At 35.1% G+C, this 19526-nt stretch overlaps 1 protein-coding gene and 1 non-coding gene across 2 annotated transcripts in view; one reads left to right on the top strand and one right to left on the bottom strand.

Moving 5' to 3' along the window:
• The window catches only part of UBE2K (ubiquitin conjugating enzyme E2 K), a 77605-nt gene that overhangs the window by 41106 nt on the left and 16973 nt on the right, over positions 1-19526 (top strand). Inside the window, exons 2-4 of the mRNA XM_029234871.1 lie at positions 35-128; positions 4311-4369; positions 14467-14549. Coding sequence (XP_029090704.1) covers positions 35-128; positions 4311-4369; positions 14467-14549 — 236 coding nt within the window. The remainder of the gene's footprint in view (positions 1-34; positions 129-4310; positions 4370-14466; positions 14550-19526) is intronic.
• Positions 7793-7918, bottom strand: LOC114903292. Its single transcript, XR_003795683.1, has one exon. It is a non-coding gene; the product is annotated as a U6atac minor spliceosomal RNA (small nuclear RNA).

Genomic DNA, 19526 nt, shown 5'->3' with positions numbered 1-19526 from the left:
TATAACTAACATTTATTTTCTGTTTATTTTTAAGACGAGCAAAAATCAAATTAAAGTAGATCTTGTAGATGAGAATTTTACAGAATTAAGAGGAGAAATAGCAGGACCTCCAGACACACCATATGAAGGCAAGTACTTTTTTCTGTATCAAAATATTGTGCATATTAGAACTTGTCCGAAACATTAAATCAGAATAATCTCAAGCATTTATAAACTACGTGAAAGGTAACTTCATTTGGCTTAAGGATATATACAGCAGTTTTTAAATAATAAATTTAGATACTTATCTAGACTGATTTTTCTTACTGAATTTTAGCTAATTTTTTTCTTTTTCCAAAGAGCCAAGTTACAGGTTATATTATGTTAGAATCTAACAGTATAAAACATCTAGCATGTTAAGACTTTAACTTATATGGACTCTCAGTTACCCTTCATATGGTATCTGTAAACAAACCTTGCCTTAAATTTCTGACTTATGTTAATTTTTAAAGAAAAGCTTCTCTCCCCTGTTTGTCATTTAGCATGTAATTTACTCATATGTCTTCATACAGGCTGTATTCCACATATTTAATTTTCTTTATTCAGGAAATCTTTGAGTGATCGTTTCAAGACATATAGAAAGGAGACAGTTTTGCTGAACTCTGTGTTTACAAACTAAGTCTATAGCTACTTTAGACCATGGAATTGGGTGGTAAGATACAGAAAGAAGCTTTATAGCTTTTTATTTCCTCATTAGGCAGATCTTCAGTAGTGAGTGTTACTGTAAATTTGGATTATATAGCATAACCAAGATTCTTGCATATAATAAGCATTCAAATATTTGTTTAATGGAAATCATGTCACGGAATTTGTAGTAGTAGCACTTATTGAGTTCTTACTTGTTGGAGGTTTACGTGTACTTCCTCATTCACTCCTTATAACAAATCTTATGAGGTAAGTACGGTTATCACTGTTTCATAGATGAAGAAACTTAAGCTCAGGAAAGTTAAGTAACTTGGCTAAGACATCTAAGCAGCACAGCTGGGATTTGAGTCCTAATAGCCATTGACTCCAAAGCCTGTGTTTCTAATCACTTTCTGCTCTTGAATAAATCAGGATTGATTGAATATTGGAAGTGGTAGTTATGTCTCCTTTGAATGTAGTGGTTCTACAATTCTGTAATGAACAGTTACCCAAAATTTTTCAGAAAAATTCAACGTTCTAGACTGTGTTTCTCTTTTCATTCAAAGTTTTAAAGACCCTAGAATGTCTTTAGCACATTCTACCAAATCTTAAATGACAAAATTTTATTTTCTGTTTTATAGTTCATATGAGCCATTTCTAGACTTATTTAATTTTGTATATTGTTTTATGAGTGCCTCCTGTATGCCAGGCCTCATCTGGATGCTTTCATGGATGCTATTCATTTAGTCCTTTTGACAGTTGTTAGATGGAGAAGAGATCTTTAGTTATCTTATAAAAATCAAGTTCGTCCTTAATAGCAGATATTGTTTGTAATGATATACAAGCTTCTTCTTGAAGGCATACATTATAAATATTCTTGAATTACTTTTTAGGTTGTTTAGATGTATTTTTGAAAGATATTAGGGCAGTAGCATTATCACCATGGAGCTCTTCCAGTAAATTGATATTTATAAACAAGAGATCTCCTGAACTAGGCAGAATGTTTATTACCTTCTTAGCAACGCTTAATAAAGGTACATGAATTTTTAAAAAATTGGACAATACTTATTTGTAGGATGATTAAATTATAACTATACCATATTCATTAGTTAGAAACAAGTTTGGTCATTTTTAAGTGCTTATGTCTGCTGCTGCCACTAAATGAGACATTAATGTTTGATAAGATTAGTTTTAATATGCTTCTTGGGTATATATTTGAAGTAGATAAACTTAAATTGTATTCTTTTTATCATAAAACTATTGAAGTTGTTCATTTTGTTTAAGAAAAGCACATTCGAGGGCATAAACTTAGATACTTTTTTTGAAATACGAACAGGGGTAAAATATTTTGCTAATATTTATCTCAGGACTCTTGCTAAATTTTGAGGGATTTTTTTTTTGAGGGTTTTTGTTGTTGTTGTTGTTTTATCTCAATAGCCAGGGCAAAAGTTTACGTGTGGAATGTTAAATTGTTAATAACATCATTAAGAAATCAGGTAGCTATTTTATGTAGTGTTAAAAGTAATCAGATTGAGTTAAAATGACCATATTGTACATGTTTTCTTCTTTTGCCTTAACGGCTCAGTGGCAGAGGAACAATTTAGTTCTTGAGGCTTTGTACCTAAGAGTTGTTTTAAATTTATGGAATCATTCTTGGTATTTTTTGAAAAATTCATCCCTTCCACATTTAAAGATTATAAATGTGTAGTAGTAAAAGCTGTTCTTCAAGAAGTAAATGTTTTATAGTGAAAACTGTTATGATAATAATAATGTAGTTATCATAAAGCTCCCTTAGTTGTGTTACTCTGATATATATCAAATAATGCTGTGGTTAATGCTGTATTGATTATATATTGAAGTTGTCAAATAATGCAAGACAGAGCATACCAATAGCATATGGAGTAGAAATAGGATTTGGGGGACTCTAGGGTCCAGCATTATTTATATAGTATTTCAGGGCTCTCACACTGCTCCTAAGAGATTGTTTTGGACATTCAAGAAGGAAAAACTTTATATGAAAGGTTATAGAGACAGTAATTTGGAATTTAATGAAAAAAGTAAGATTCATAGGAATGAAAAAGAAGAATGTACACATTACTCAGGCTAAATTTATTATACCTATATTTGAAGCTAGCATTTATAGCTCTGAATATAAACAGTTATCTCTGTATACACAAAAATTTCTTGAGGTACTCTTCTCTTACCTGTCTTTTTTTGTTTCTTTTTTTTTTGACTTCTTTCCTTTATATTTCACTGCTGCTGTATTCTATGTGCTTCAGGCATCTAGTTCAGCTTGTGCATTAGTCAGTATGGGATTCTATTAAAAGGAATAAGCAAGAAAAGAAGAATTGGCACCAAAAGGGCTTGAAGAAAGTGGTACCAAGTGAATTGCTCTTTTGTTTTTTTCTTAGATCCACATTCATCTGTTCTAACAATGAAGGAAGTGGCAGGATATACTGAGAATTGAGTGTACGGAATTTTGAAGTCAGTAGCGTTCCTAGAGCACAATTACTGTTTTTGTTTTATTACTTTTTATTATGGAAAATTTCAGATATATACAGAAGGCAAAAACCTCCAGGCACTCATCAGCCAGCTTTAATAACTGTCATTTCTTGGCCAGTCTTTGATGTAATTCATCCCTTGATTATTTTGAAGCAAATCCCAGGCATAGTTTCATATATAAATATTTCGCTAGCTCAGTTTTATTTGCTGTATTTTGGAATGATAAATATTCTTTGGTAATGGATCATAAAATCTTAGAATTGGAAGGTTCCGTAGAGTTAGGATTCAAATCCAGTCTGCCATCCAGTGCAAGATTCCCCCTTCAGAGTTTCCTGAGAAGCAGTTATCCTCCCCCTTTAATATCCTAGTTATGGGAAGCTAGATAAGCTTAAAAAAAAAAACTTATTTAGCTGCTAGTTGCTCAAGATAACTTCAGACTAAAATGGAATGTTGCCTACTGTTTATATGTTACTGGTTAGAACAGTCTCTTTGTATACCCATTTACAGGAAGAGACTAGGTTTTTGTCTTTATTCCTGACTCTTGTCTTACTATTGAATTTTGTTTTTTAAATTTTAACAAGAAGTGTTGGCATTTAATTTAATGTCCCAGATTAAAACTTTGGGACATTGTTGCATTTGAGAGAACCAGCTAGAAGTAGATTTTTCAGTTTTTGGCGTAATCTGTGTATCCTTTTTATGTGTACCACCTATGCCTTTATACTTCCCTATCTTCTTTCTTTTTTTCTTCTTTTCCTTTTTTCTTTCCATTTTTTCCTGTTATTTAGCAACTCTTATCAGTGTGGACTAAAGGAAACAAAAGGAGATGGAACCTGTGCTACGTAATTGTTCCAGTGAAGTCTTTGGCATTGGATCGTCTGTGGATTTAATGTATTCATCCATCTCTCCAATTATTCACTGATAAACTAATATCAGTTGTTTAAAATGGGTATTCTGTATGCTTTAAATAACCTTTAAATTAAAAACTAGTGCTTTTGTTTATTTACTTTTTGGGTTTCAGCTTTAAAATGAATCTGTTGTAATTGACTATAAAATAGTATATGTTTTGAAAAGTTCTATCACTATATTTGGCTTTACATATTTGAGGTGAGCAGCACTGTTAACTTTCTGTTTTCCCCATTTTTTAGGAGGAAGATATCAACTAGAGATTAAAATACCAGAAACATATCCATTTAATCCCCCTAAGGTATTGTAAGCCTATTTTTGTGCCTGAACTTTTCTTGGCTCGTTTAATTAATATATACTTTAGTGTTTATTAAAATTACAAATGTTTTAGTTGTTTACTGTGTAAATTTAGCATGGACAAGATGTCAGGTAATGACAGATGGTTTGCTTCTGGAATTAGAATGAAAAGTAAGCTTACTCAGAGGCAGCTAGTAATAACTTTAGACAGGAATAGGATGTGTATCTGACAACGGCTTAAATTCTGGGTCTGGAAAAACTTATAGTGTTCCCAAATTTAGAGAATCCTTATACAAGTCCTTATTTGCTTCAGAGAAGTATATTTTTTAGGGAAGAGAGTACTCTGACTTTATTCAACAATTATTTGAGTACTTTGTGCCAATATAGCAATAAGTAAGACTTACACTGCTGTCCTTGCTTTCATGGAGCTCATGTTCTAGTGGGGGGAAAAAATGAACAAATCATTGCAACTGTGATGAATGTTAAAAGAGGAAACAGAATAATCTAGGATTGTGTATAACAAGGGGAACTAACCTAAACTTACTTTTTGACTGAATTGCTTCCTTTATGTCTTTACTTTTGCTATCATCACCATTTTAGTTTAGGCATTCAGCTTTATTACTGCGCCTGTTTTGCCTATTATTTGATCACCCTTTCATCTTTGCCATACGATTCATTCTTTGCACTGCTGTTCTATAAATCTTCCTACAGTGCAGTTTTGATCATGTTTCTTTTCTTTCCTTGTTAATAGTCTGAACTCCTTAGCTGGGCATTTAAAAGCTCCTGTAACCTGACCTTAGTCTTTTTTTCCATCCTAATCTTCTGCTGCCCTCACCCACAATATGAGTCTCTTTTTCTCCAGCCTAGATTATTTGCTGTTTGTAGGTTAATGCTTATTCTTTCACACTTCCCTGTCATTTTCATTTGAACCATTGTCCCTATCATTTAAAATTCTACTTTTCTTTTGAGGTCTAGGTAAAGTATCACTTTCTCCATTACGCTGTGCCTGTCAAAATGTTTCTCCCTCTACTCCCAATAGCATTTTATATAATTTATATAGTACCACCACAATTACAGTACCAGTTAATGTATTGTATTATTTGGGGATATGTATCTTTCACTAGCTTTTGTGCTCCTGAGGTCAAAGACCATGGCTTAATACACCTTTGTATTTTCTATGGCTCCTGAAAGTATAGTGTCCCTTGAGCATATGATAGTAGTCACTCAGAAAATGTTCCAGAATTCATTCATTCAGCCTACTGGTTGTCCCCCATTTAAGAATAGACACAGCAGTGGAAGTTCCAGGGTGAAGTTGAGTCACCTACCAGTTTGAGGTGCCTGTTATTCTGTTGTTTATGTATATCTATTTTCTGATAAGCCTGGTTGATGTTTTTAAATTGTGGTAAAGTATACATAACATAAAATTTACTATTTTAACCATTTTTAAGTGTGCAGTCTAGTGGCACTTAAGCACATTCACATTGTTTTCCGTGTATCACCACCATCCATTTCCAGAACATTTTCATCTCCCCTACTAAACAATAACTCCCTGGTATTCCATGCTGGTAACCACTGTTATATTTTTTCTCTATGAATTTTTCCTACCCTAGGTACCTCATTTAAGTGGAACCATATGACTTTTGTCCTTCTGTACCTGGCTCATTTCACTTAGTATAATATCTTTAAGGTTCATCCATATTATAAGTTGTGGCAGAATGCCATTCCTTTTTAAGGCTTAATAGTATTCCCTTGTACATACCCACCACATTTTGTTTATCCCTTTAACCATCGATGGACATTTTGGTTGTTTCTACCTTTTAAGCCTGGTTGATTTTTTTTTTTTTTTTTTTGCCTTTTATAAAAGTAGTTTGTGTTTGTTGTAGAAATTTTTTTTTTTAATAAATTTATTTATTTTATTTTTGGCTGTGTTGGGTCTTTGTTGCTGCGCGTGGGCTTTCTCTACTTGTGGCAAGCAGGGTTACCCTTCATTGTGGCGCATGGGCTTCCCACTGTGGTGGCTTCTCTTGTTGCGGAGCATGGGCTCTGGGTGCACGGGCTTCAGTAGTTGTGGCTCGTGGGCCCCAGAGCGCAGCCTCAGTAGTTGTGGTGCATGGGCTTAGGTGCTCCGCGGCATGTGGGATCTTCCCGGACCAGGGCTTGAACCTGTGTCCCCTGCATTGGCAGGCGGATTCTTAACCACTGCACCACTAGGGAAGCCCCTATTGTAGAAATTTGAAGAGTGAAGAATTAAAAGAACATTTTTTCTTTTCCAGTATGACCACTTGGAGATGACCACTATTAAGCTTTCATCTTACATTTGTGACTTAATTTTCATCCTTACCCTAGTTACCCTCCACTAGGTAATCTTGGTTGTCAGTGTTATCATTAGAATGAGTAGTAGTCACTTGAGGTTACTTTAATTATAGAATACTGTAAATTTAAGAAAAGAGGATTTTAAAATGTTTCGAGATAAGGATGACCTCAAAGCCTAAAAAAATTTTAATGGAAATGAGGGAAGAAAGAAAAGATCTCAAGAGAGACTGCTCTCAACCACTATATTTTTACTATTAAATAATGATAGTAGCAGTTGTCACTTGTTTTGTGCTAGGAATTTTATATGCCTTTCCTGAAAGTCTTCATAACAGTCTTAATGAATGAGGGAACTGAGGCTTAGAGGTTAAATAGAAACTAGATCCTATAAGGCCCACTGTGCTCTACTTCTTGTTTCTAATGAGGAAGGAGTAAGGGCAAAATCTCTGAAACGGTCAATATGACTCTACCAAGAACAAAAATAATCAACCACAGTTCAAATCTTACTTCTGGCATTTAACTGGCTTCTTGATTTTAGGCAAGCTATCTAACCACTGTGTGTTTCCTCATTTGTAAAATCCTTTGAAAGGATTATTAAGATTAAAAGAGTAGTCCATTTAAAAAACAATATTTCAATAATTCTATGAAATATTTTTTCATATTTTTAACATCTCTGAAATCAGGATATATCTTTTAGTGGATGAGATGTTATAACTTAATTGGCAGAGTTTTTTTCTTTCTCAAGGTACATAAAATAACGGTGTATTGAATAATTGATGGTACCTGAGATTCAGTGAAATACAATACTTAGAACAGTGCCTGCACAGACTAAGCATGCTGTAAATATTAGCTAGCATTAACCAGTGACTACCACCCTAAGAGGCCCTTCTTGAAGTAGTCTTTTGGCTTCCCTCTGCAACGTTGTAAAATACAGTAGCATTGATGCTTAAATTTCCTCTTTAATTTGAAATTCTCATACATTACTGGTAGGAATGTAAAGTGTTGGAGCTGGCTTTGAAAAATATTTTGGTCAAAATGGTAAACGTAGAGTTACCTTATGACCTAGCAGTTCTACTTCTACAACACTTATTTCTTTTTTAAATTTATTTTTTATTGAAAAAAAAAATGGTTAGATGCCACAAAGTAGGTGTCAGTGCCTTAACCATATGCATGTTGTCACGCCCGAGAGCTTCTTCCATCCTTGTCGAGGGCAGTGCTAACCTTCTCTCCTTTCATACAACACATAGCAGTTCTACTTCTAGATATCTACTCAATAGAAACGAAAACATGTCCACACAACTTGCACACAAATGTTCATACCAGCACTATTCATAACTGCCAAAAAATGGAAGTGCTCTAAATGTCCATCAACTCAATGGAAAAATTAAATGTGGTATATCCATACCACATTTGGTTATAAAAGTGATAAAAGTGCTGATATGTGCTACAAAATAGATGAACTTTCAAAACATCACGCTAAATGAAAAAGCCAGGCACAAAAAGCCACACATTGTATGATTTCATTTATATGAACATTAGAAGAGGCAAATCACAGTGGAAAAAAAGTAGACTGCTGGTTGCCTAGGGCTGGAGGAGTGTGGAGGAATGGGGAGTGACTGCTGTTGGTTACGTAGTTTCTTTTTTTTTTTTAATTAATTCATTTTCAAATTGTTTATTTACAGTTTATAGAAATACAATTCGTTTATTTTAATTTTTAATTTATTTTATTTATTCATTTTTTCGCTGTGTTGGATCTTCATTGCTGTGAGCAGGCTTTCTGTAGTTGCAGTGAGCGGGGGCTACTCTTCATTGTGGTGCGCGGGCTTCTCATTGCGGTGGCTTCTTTTGTTGTGGAGCACGGGCTCTAGGTGTGTGGGCTTCAGTAGTTCTAGCACACGGGCTCAGTAGCTGTGGTGCACAGGCTTAGTTGCTCCACGACATGTGGGATCTTCCCGGACCAGGGCTCAAACCCGTGCCCCCTGCATTGGCAGGTGGATTCTTAACCACTGCGCCACCAGGGAAGCCCAGTTGTTGTTGTTTTTTAAATAAATAAATAAATAATTATTTTGCTGCGCCGGGTCTTAGTTGCGGCTTGCAGGATCTAGTTCCCTGACGGGGGTCAAACCTGGGCTCCCTGCATTGGGAGTGTGGAGTCTTAACCACTGGACCCCCGGGGAAGTCCCTGTAGTTTCTTTTTGAGGTGTTGAAATGGTCAAAAATTAGATTTTGGTGATGGTTGCACAACTGTGAATGTACTAACCACCATGAAGTTGTGCACTTTAAATGGGGGCAAATTATTGTTTCAATAAAAGTGTTTATTTCCCTCTGTAGTCTATAAATGTAAATCAAAAGTGATTGCATAGTTCTGGTTCTGTCTTAGGCACTTGATACATTATTTCATTTAATCTTTGAAATCACTATTTTATTAACACTTCCTCCTCCCACCTTTTTCAGAAAAGCAAGAAAAATGGACTAAAAACATAAGAACTGAGGTCTGTCTGATGTTTTTGCTACTAGTTCATGTTGCTTTTCAGGCCACTACTGTCTTAATTCCAGCCATACCATGTTGAAGTAACTTCAAGATTTAGAAAGGTCTTCCTTCAGTCAACCCACATTTGTCTCCCTCTGGCTTCTACCAGTTAGTTATACTTGGAATTTAGTATTCTTTTAAATATGGTACTCCTCCCATTTATGGCCGTAAGCTTTTGGAGTAGATGCTAATTAATGTTGATAAATATGTTCTAGATATTTACTATATTAGATTTGAATTTTGACTGTTTGGTAGATAATGATGGAAAGAGTGGGGAATATTTGTGTAAATTTCTTGCATAATTATGTTCACATATGTTTAATATGTAGCCTCAGGTTTAATTTTAAGCCTTCTGAGGTAAAAGTATTGAAGTTAACTGTCATGTTCTCACTACTGTGCAGCTAAAATTGCACCCAGTTGAAAACTTACATTGCTTTATCTTAACATGGTTACAGAGTATTTTTTATTACTCTGCAATAAACTGTTGACCTGAAGAGCAGAAGGTTTACTTCTGAACAGAGAAGATGTATCTTTGAATCAGCTGAGTATAGGATAGAAGAAGTTTGATTCAATGCATACTTTATTTATAAAATTTATTTTATTTTATTTATTTATTTTTGGCTTCATTGGGTCTTCGTTGCTGCACGTGGGCTTTCTCTAGTTGTGGCGAGTAGGGGCTACTCTTCATTGTGGTGCACGGGTTTCTCATTGTGGTGGCTTCTCTTGTTGCAGAGCATGGACTCTAGGCACATGGGCTCAGTAGTTGTGGCTCGCGGGCTCTAGAGCGCAGGCTCAGTAGTTGTGGTGCACAGGCTTAGTTGCTCCACGGCATGTGGGATCTTCCCGGACCAGGGCTCGAACCCATGTCCCCTGCATTGGCAGGCAGATTCTTAACCACTGCACCACCAGGGAAGCCCGCATACTTTATTTATTTTTTTTTAACATCTTTATTGGGGTATAATTGCTTTACAATGGTGTGTTAGTTTCTGCTTTATAACAAAGTGAATCAGTTTTACATATACATATGTTCCCATATGTCTTCCCTCTTGCGTCTCCCTCCCTCCCACCCTCCCTATCCCACCCCTCCAGGCTGTCACAAAGCACCGAGCCAATATCCCTGTGCCATGCGGCTGCTTCCCACTAGCTATCTACCTTACTACGTTTGTTAGTGTGTATATGTCCATGACTCTCCCTCGTCCTGTCACAGCTCACCCTTCCCCCTCCCCATATCCTCAAGTCCGTTCTCCAGTAGGTCTGCATCTTTATTCCTGTCTTACCCCTAGGTTCTTCATGACATTTTTTTTTCTTAAATTCCATATATATGTGTTAGCATACGGTATTTGTCATTTTCTTTCTGACTTACTTCACTCTGTATGACAGACTCTAGGTCTATCCACCTCATTACAAATAGCTCAATTTCGTTTCTTTTTATGGCTGAGTAATATTCCATTGTATATATGTGCCACATCTTCTTCATCCATTCATCCGATGATGGGCACTTAGGTTGTTTCCATCTCTGGGCTATTGTAAATAGAGCTGCAATGAACATTTTGGTACATGACTCTTTTTGAATTTTGGTTTTCTCAGGGTATATGCCCAGTAGTGGGATTGCTGGGTCATATGGTAGTTCTATTTGTAGTTTTTTAAGGAACCTCCATACTGTTCTCCATAGTGGCTGAACCAATTCACATTCCCACCAGCAGTGCAAGAGTGTTCCCTTTTCTCCACACCCTCTCCAGCATTTATTGTTTCTAGATTTTTTGATGATGGCCATTCTGACTGGTGTGAGATGATATCTCATTGTAGTTTTGATTTGCATTTCTCTAATGATTAATGATGTTGAGCATTCTTTCATGTGTTTGTTGGCCGCATACTTTATTTTTAAAGTAAGTTGTAATAATATTCTACGAATGAAAACCCCATTAAATTAGGAATACTCTAGCTCAGTGATTTGTCGAACTTACTATTTGAGATTAGGTTGTGAATTTTCCTCTTTTTCCTTTGTGTTATAAGTACTTTTATATATGAAATTGAGTATAAATACCAATGCTAATAGCCTTCAATGAGTCTTCCCTTCTGCACATGCATATTTAAAATAAAATAGCATTTTATTTTGTACAATAAGTTAGTTAAAGCAGGTTTAATATTGTAACTTCCTTGAGTTCCAAGCTTGAAACTGGAAATTCCTGATGGAAATAGAGCTCACATCTACCATGAGGTGGAAGGTAAAATATTTGTTGAACTAAAGAGTGCATAAATACAGGTTGCATCCTGTGGGAGGAGATAATATTACTGATGATGGTGTACCAATATAAATAACTAAGAATCGTCCCCTAAGAATCGTCCCCTTCCTTTATTTCAGTCTAGTAACACTGTGTACATAGTGTTAAGATTTTTGTTTCTAAATTCTTTGAGTGCTCCTCAAAGCTAATGAGTGTTGTCAAGTTACCCAGACGTGCTAGTATTAGTTTCATTTGTGAAAATAAGGAAACTTGAATTGTTATTCATATAAGTATTTTAGTACTGTAAACCATCCCATATTTGAGTCAAGTATGACTCAAGTAGGTCATAATAAATGTCTTTGTATTGTTACTTTTATACTTCATCCCTTCCAAGTTCTTTGTACATTTTTGTTGCTATAGGTCGGTACTATAGGTACTCTGGGAGAATGTGATGAATACAATGGATATGAATTGAGCGTAGAATGATGGGGTATATGTGATTACCATTGGTAATATTAAGAGTTGAGAAAGAAGTGAAAAATCTAAGAAAGGAGATAGTTGATGATAAAGAATGACAAAGAGAGGAATAGATAAAAGAGTGTAAAACCAGACAAAGAACTACTTATAGAACAGCTACTTACGTCTGTACTGGTAGATAATGGAGTGGCCTCTTGAAAATTAATTTCTTTATTAGATTATCTGCAAATTCAAAGTTATTTATTTCTAACTGTAGATTGTAGTACAAAGAAATAGTTTAATAATTTCCTTGGTCCTGCATATAAGCATGTTTGTTTTTCATGTAGAGTCTTCAGAGAATCATGTATTGAAGATTCTTCTTTAAAAAGCAAGAACAATTCACACATCCTTAGATCATCTGCCTAAATTGTAAACCTTCTGACATCTTCAGTAGTAATTTAAAATTCTGTTTTCCTCGGGACTTCCCTGGTGGTCCAGTGGTTAAGACTCTGCATTTCCAGTGCAGGGGGCACGGTTCAGTCCCTGGTCGGGGAACTAAGATGCCACATGCTATTTGGCATCACCAAAATATTAAAACAAACAAACCAAAAATATATATATATAATAAATATTATTGCACATTCATTCAGTGTGAGGCACTTTAGATGCTTGGAATGCTCTACTAAGCAGGATAGACACCATGCGTTTTAGAGAAGACCAGGCAAATAAGAAAGAGATGATAGAAGTGTGATCAAGTACTGTGACACAGGAGAAAGTACAGGGTGCTATGGGACAGGTCAGGAAGAAGTGATTATGGAAGCTGAAACTTAAATGATAAGTAGGAGTTAGCCAGGAGAAGAGGATATCAAGGTGTGTTATTGAAAGAAGAAATGTATGAAGACCCTGAGTCCAAAAAAAAAATTTTTTTTAAAAAATATGACTTGTTGAGCACTTGTATTGAATGTAGGGTAGATGTGAGATTTGAGAGCGAGGCTAGAATCAGTTTAACGGTGTGGGCTTACATAAACGGAATGAGAAGTCGTTAAAGGGCCTTAAGTAGAATAGTGACATGAATCAGGTTTGTTTTAAAGGGCTCTCTGGTTTCAGTGTGGAGAATGGATTGGAGGGAAGAAAACTGAAGGCAGTAAAGTCATAAAGTAAAGTCACCTGTTCAGTAACCCAGGTGAAGAATGATAGTCTCCTTTAAAGACATGGTGTTCTGTGGATGGAAAGAAGTAGATATCATTGAAAGCAGTAAGGTTATTTTAAGAATTTAAAAGGATCAAGGAGTGGAAAGTCTCCATTAGTTTTAAGTGTTTTGAAGTCATTGGTGAATGGAAGTGCTTTTTCAGATGGCTTGTAAGTTAGTGAGTGAATATGTGAGGAATTAAGAACAGATAGTATAGACAAGTCACAGGGAGAGAAGTGGAAGCATGATAATTCTTTTAGCTTCTTTTCATAAATAGCTTACATTTGGAGCATATATATTTTTTGAATTTTATTTTTTTATACAGTCGGTTCTTAATAGTTATCCATTTTATACATATTAGTGTATAATGTCAATCCCAGTCTCCCAATTCATCACAGAGCATATATTGATGAGTTAATTTTTGCAAGGTACTAGAACATAGCTTGGTTCATAGTAATTAATCTGTTAAATGTTAAAGAATTTTGACCTAGATGACTATCATATATATGTGTCAGGTATAATCATCATCATCATCCTCCTCCTCCCCCTCCTCCTCCTCCCCCTCCTCCTCCCCCCCCCCTCCCCCTCCTCCTCCTCCCCCTCCCCCTCCTCCTCCTTCCTCTCCCCCCCCCTCCTCCTCCTCCTCTTCCTCCTCCAAAAGCTCATAAGTAAGAGCTGATGAAGTAGATTTCATTTCAAGGTGATGTGATAGAGTTAGCATTTTCACACCGTTGATTTCTTATTCTTTCATGCTTAAATAAGTACACTCAGAATCTGAAATTAGATTGTGTGAGTTTGTATCTTCTGTTGCAAACTACTTACTTGATATTGGGTAAATTTCTTAAACTCTGAGCCTCAGTGCCTGGCAAAGAATAGTAGGCCTTTAAATATTTGTCAAAAATTTTTTTAAAGTATTTAAGAAAAAAAGTGCTACAAAAAAATCAGGAGTAGTCTTATAGTCACTTTCTACTTCTGTTTCCATGTACTGATTTTGCTTACTTTTTCCTTCAAACCTATTCTACACCCTTCACTCTAGAAAAATTGCCATTTACTATCTATATTTTGATTTTCTGTACTACTTTATCTACCTGAATGGATCTTAGTCCATGTTAAATTTCTCATAGCCTCTAACACTATGCTAGGTAATTTATAAACACCTAGTTAATTGTTGGGTTTCTTTGAGCATTTATTAAAAGGTTTAAAAAGAATGTATGTCATTGATAGCATTTGGCTCACTGAATGCTTTGTCTCCTACACCCTTCCCTTCACTTATGCAAAATGATGTAAGTATGAGCATTTTTTTTAGCTCGAGGATTTCATTTTCTTATAGTTCTACTTAAACTATATATGTTTTACTTCTGTACTTTAAAACTCAAATGTGCTTTATATTCTAGGTCCGGTTTATCACGAAAATATGGCATCCTAATATTAGTTCCGTCACAGGGGCTATTTGTTTGGATATCCTGAAAGATCAATGGTAAGAGATTTTGAATTCACCTTCAACCCTCTCTCATATGAATTCTAAGACTGTTTAGAGTGTTAAATGTGTACTTGCCTCAAAACATAAGCATATATTATACTTTTATTTGGCAATAATTTTAAAACTAGATGAAGTCTCTTAAGTACATAAGAGAAAATATGTTACAGTTGAAATTGGAATCTATATTTAAATAGTGATTTATTAGGTAATGTCAGATGCTAGCTTTCCATCTTGAAAAATCTTGGATTTTATTTGTCGTTTTGGTAAATTTGATTTTTTGCTATCTCAGAAAGATATTTGTGAAAGACTAAAATAATTTAAGTATTGTAGTAATCAGCTCTGACTTGGATGGAACGTAGACAACAAAAACGTTAAAACGTATTAATTGAGTGCGATTAAGGTTCTAAGATTCTAAGAAGTACCTTTGTAGGTGGTATCGTCATTTGTACAGAGTTTTGTATGATTTTATCTTGGCAGTATAGTGTTTAACCACTAGGTTAAAATCGTGGCTCTGCAATTTACTCATTTTTGTGGTCTTGAGTAAATTACCCGGTCTTTTGCCTTCGTTTCCTTATTGGAAAAAATTGGGGGTTAATACCTATTTCATAGGGCTGTTGAGAAGAGTAAATGAGTTGTTTTATGTATTTCTCTTAGATTAGAGCCTGGCATATTCTAACAGTATGGATTGAACAACCAAGACGAGATATAAAAAGACATTGGGGTAGAAGAAGACAATAAGTTACGTGTTTGATTTGTTAAGAAAGGGAAAGAAATGAACCTGAATAAGCTGAAACAGGATGACAGCATTTAGCATATGGGTCACTTGGTATATTTAGTAATTGGATAAACAGACAAGAGTTGCTGGTTTTGTTTTGTTTTTCCATTCTAATAGCACACCTGAGTAAAGCCTCTCCCTCAGTAGATCATCTCTTGGGATCCAGTTTCTTGATCTGTATTGCATACTGTTAAACATTGAACATTGTGGACTAGACCTAACTTTATCTTCTGTCATTCTTTTGATTTGTGACTTTTCATAATTTATTGAATTTCTGTGCCTCCATGTTTTTATCTATAAAGTCATCTCGAAGGCCCCTTATAGCTCTGTTGTTCAGTGATATTAATGAAAATTTGCAGTATTAGAGACATTGTCCTTTTTTTCACTTGGTTTCTAGGACATCAGTTCTTCTGTTCTCCCCTTCCTTTTCCCACTCCTAGACTTCTCAACTAGTTCCTCCCTCATCTCCTGGAGCTTTGTACATGAGAATACCTCAGGGCTAAGTCTGCTTTTTTCCATCTATACTCATTTCCTTGGTGAGCTCATCTGATTTCATAACTTCACCGTTTATATACTTGCAACTCACATTTTCTGAACTCTAGACTCATGTCCTGCTGCCTGTTTAACATCTATACTTGAATATGTAATGGACATCTCAAACTTAAACATGTTGGAAACTGAACTATTTCCCCAGCCCAAAATTTACTTCTTCCCCATGTTAGTTTTGGCAGCTACATCCTTGCAGTTGCTAAGGCCAAAACTTCATCATGATTCTTGTTTCCTCTTTCTCTGGTACCTTTATACCAGAGAAATCTGCAAATCCTGTTGTTGAAACTGCCAACATTTTAGCAGCAGTTCATTACTACTACCTTAGTCCAAAGTTGCATTGCCTCTTGCCTGGACGGTTACAGTAGCCTGTCCTTCTGCTTCTGACTTTACTCAGGCTATTCTCAGCAGACAGAATGAAACCTCCACCCCTTTGAAAACAAAACTCCACACTAAAATTTTCCACTGTCTTCTCTTTTTGCTCAGAGTTAAACCAGCAGTACTACCACTTCTGATTATCTTCCTATAAATAGTTGAAAGATTATGGTGTATATAGAGAACTTGAAATTGTGTATCAGAACACTTTTTATCAGCTATTCCCATTTCCTAAGGCAGGTCAAATAGCTGAATTTAGTCTTTTCATATCTATATTATTGAAATACTAAAAGATATCAGAGACATCAGATAAAATAGGTGAGATTGGATATCCATGGGTTTGTCAGGCCCCCCCCCCCCTTATTGAAGTAAATTGACATTCAGTGGATATCTAAATGTCAATGTTTAGGCTAATTTGGAACAGTTATCTTAGAAAACAGTTTGTTAACCTTGGTCTTTATTAATACACGTGGATGGTGATTTACCTTTAATATTTAACAACTTATGTTAGTATGGGTTATTTCTTAACTTTGTAACTTACCCTGTGTGGAAACCATATTATGTTTTTCTGCGACACCTCTTATGACTAAAGGTGCCTGTTTACCTGGGGAAGAAAATGACAACACATAAAAATTGCACTAATTGATACTGCTCTTCCAAAAGACACGAACGGGCATTAAGAGAATATCTGTATGGTTGATAAGCTGCGCTCAGCACCATTAGTTATCAGGGAAATGCAAATTCAAATCACAATTAGGTACCACTACACACTTGTAAATGGTTCTCATGCATTGCTGGTAAGAATGTGGTTCAGCCACTCAACCAGCAGTATCTGCCAAAGCTAAATAAGTATACACGTTCACTATTGGCACAGCAGTTCTACTCCTAGGTATATATCCAAGAGAAATCCAAGAGAAATGAGTGCATATGTCCACCAAAAGACTTGTACAAGAATATTCATAGCAGATTTATTCAAACTGCAAGTCGCCCAAATGTCTGTAAACAAGAGAATGGATATATGATGCTATAATCATGCAGTGGAACACTACATAGCAGTTTAAAAAAAAAAAAGGCATGTTGACACAAACAACATGGATGATTCTCATAGACATGTTGAGTGGCAACAACCAGACACAAAGGAGTACATACTGTATGATTTCATTTTATGAAATTCAACATGAGTCAAAGCTAATTTTGGGTGATAGAAACTAGGACAGTGGTGGGTAGGTAGGGTCGTGAATAACAGGGGCAAGAGTGAGGCTTTCTGAGTGCTGGAAGTACTATGTATTTTGATCTAGCTGGTGGTTACCACGGGTGTATACATATATAAAAATTCATCTAGCTGTCAAGCATGTTACTCTTATTATACCTTAACAAAAAAATATAACAAAAAAGCTGCCGTTATTTTTAAGTAGCATTCAGTGTTTCGAATGAACATAGATTATTTATTAATGATTTTCTGGAAGATCCTTAACAGACAAGTTAGTCAATACACACAATTCGGTGCTTACTCTACATATTAAAGGCCCCACCTATCCATATGAATGAATATTAGCCATATTAACTGTGCTTATTGATTTTTGAGATCTGAGCAAAATTAATTTACTGAAGATAGATTTATAAAATACTCACTTATTTGTATCCACTGATTAATTAAAATTAGCTAACACATTTTGAAATTTCATACTTCTGTTTGCCTTTTAGGATTTGTTTTTAATAGATTTATGCTAATTTTACACATTAAATGCTAAAAATATTAATGTAGTATGAATTTAATCAGTTTGTGAAAAGCAAAATAAATGGAGTAGAAAGTTGTATTTTTGTTTGTATATTTTTTCACATTACCAAGTTTAGATTTTAAAATTTATGTAGAACAGTCAAAAAATGTACACATTTCTTTATACCATCAAAGATGTTATAGTTTCTATAGTGTTTACGGTCAAAAGAATAAGTTTTGTTTTAATGTTAATTTTATTACAGCTAATTATGAAAGCATTGTCATTGTTTGCCATTGGTCTTGTGTTCAGCTTTTAAAACCTTTTCAATTAGGTTTCTTTTTAGCTAATTAATTCTTAATGGTTTATGAATACCTCCCTTGCATTTATTATGAAAGTTTTCAAGCATACAGAAGACTTAAAACTTTGCTGATTGAGATTGTTACGAATTGAATCTAAAGTTACAGCTCTAGATTTTTCCTTCAGTTTTGAGAATAAACTGTCCCTTTGCATTCCCGCCAACAGTGCACAGGATTCCAATTACTCCACATCCTTGCCACCGTTATTTTCTGTTTTTTTGACAGTAGCTGTCCTAATGGATGTGAGGTGGTATCTCATTGTTTCATTTACATTTTCCTGATGATTAGTGATGTTAAGCATCTTTTCATGTGCTTATCGGCTACTGGTATATCATCTTTGGAGAAATGCTTGTTTAAGTCCTTTCTTGGTCAGGTTTGTTTTTTGTTGTTGAAGGAGTTCTTTATATATTTCAGGTATTAACTCCCTTGTCAGATCTATGATTTGTAAATATTTTCTCCCCATTCTGTGACTGTATTCTATTCTTTTCCTCTATTGACTTTCACTCTATTGACTGTATTCTCTGCCTAGGAAGATTTAAAAAAACATTTCTTTTTCTTTGCACAGGAGTTTTTAATTTTGATGTAGTTATAGACCAGTTTCTCTATTTTTCTCTTTTGTTGCCTGTGCTTTTGCCTGTCCTTTGATATCCAAGAAATCATGGCCAACTGCTGTGTCGTGGACCTTTCACCCTATGTTTTCTACTAAGAGTTTTATAATAAGTTTAGCCTTGGGAATTCCCTAGAGGTCCAGTGGTTAGAACTCAGTGCCTTCACTGCCGGGGCCCTGGTTGGGGAAATAAGATCCCACAAGCCATGCGGTGCAGCCCCCCTGCAAAAAATTAGTCTTACGTTTAGGTCTTTCATCCATTTTGAGTTAATTTTTTTTCTGATATTTTTAAACATTGAAGAATAGTTAATTTACAATGTGGTGTTAGTTTCAAGTGCACAGCAAAGTGATTCAGTTATACATATATGTGTATATATTCTTTTTCTGATTCTTTTCCATTAAAAGTTATTATAAGATATTGAGTATAGTTCCCTGTGTTGAGTTAATTTTTATATATAAGCCATGGCAAAGGTCCACCTTCACTCTTCTGAGAGCTCATTAAGTTGTTTGTTTTTCCTATCATAGTAGCTTTATTTATTTTAGCATCTTTATTGGAGTATAATTTCTTTACACAGTGGTGTGTTAGTTTCTGCTTTA

Source organism: Monodon monoceros, unplaced genomic scaffold, assembly GCF_005190385.1.
Source record: "Monodon monoceros isolate NGI ecotype Baffin Bay Population unplaced genomic scaffold, NGI_Narwhal_1 Super_Scaffold_20, whole genome shotgun sequence".
NCBI lineage: Eukaryota > Metazoa > Chordata > Mammalia > Artiodactyla > Monodontidae > Monodon > Monodon monoceros.
This window is presented reverse-complemented; position numbering and strand designations above follow the sequence as displayed.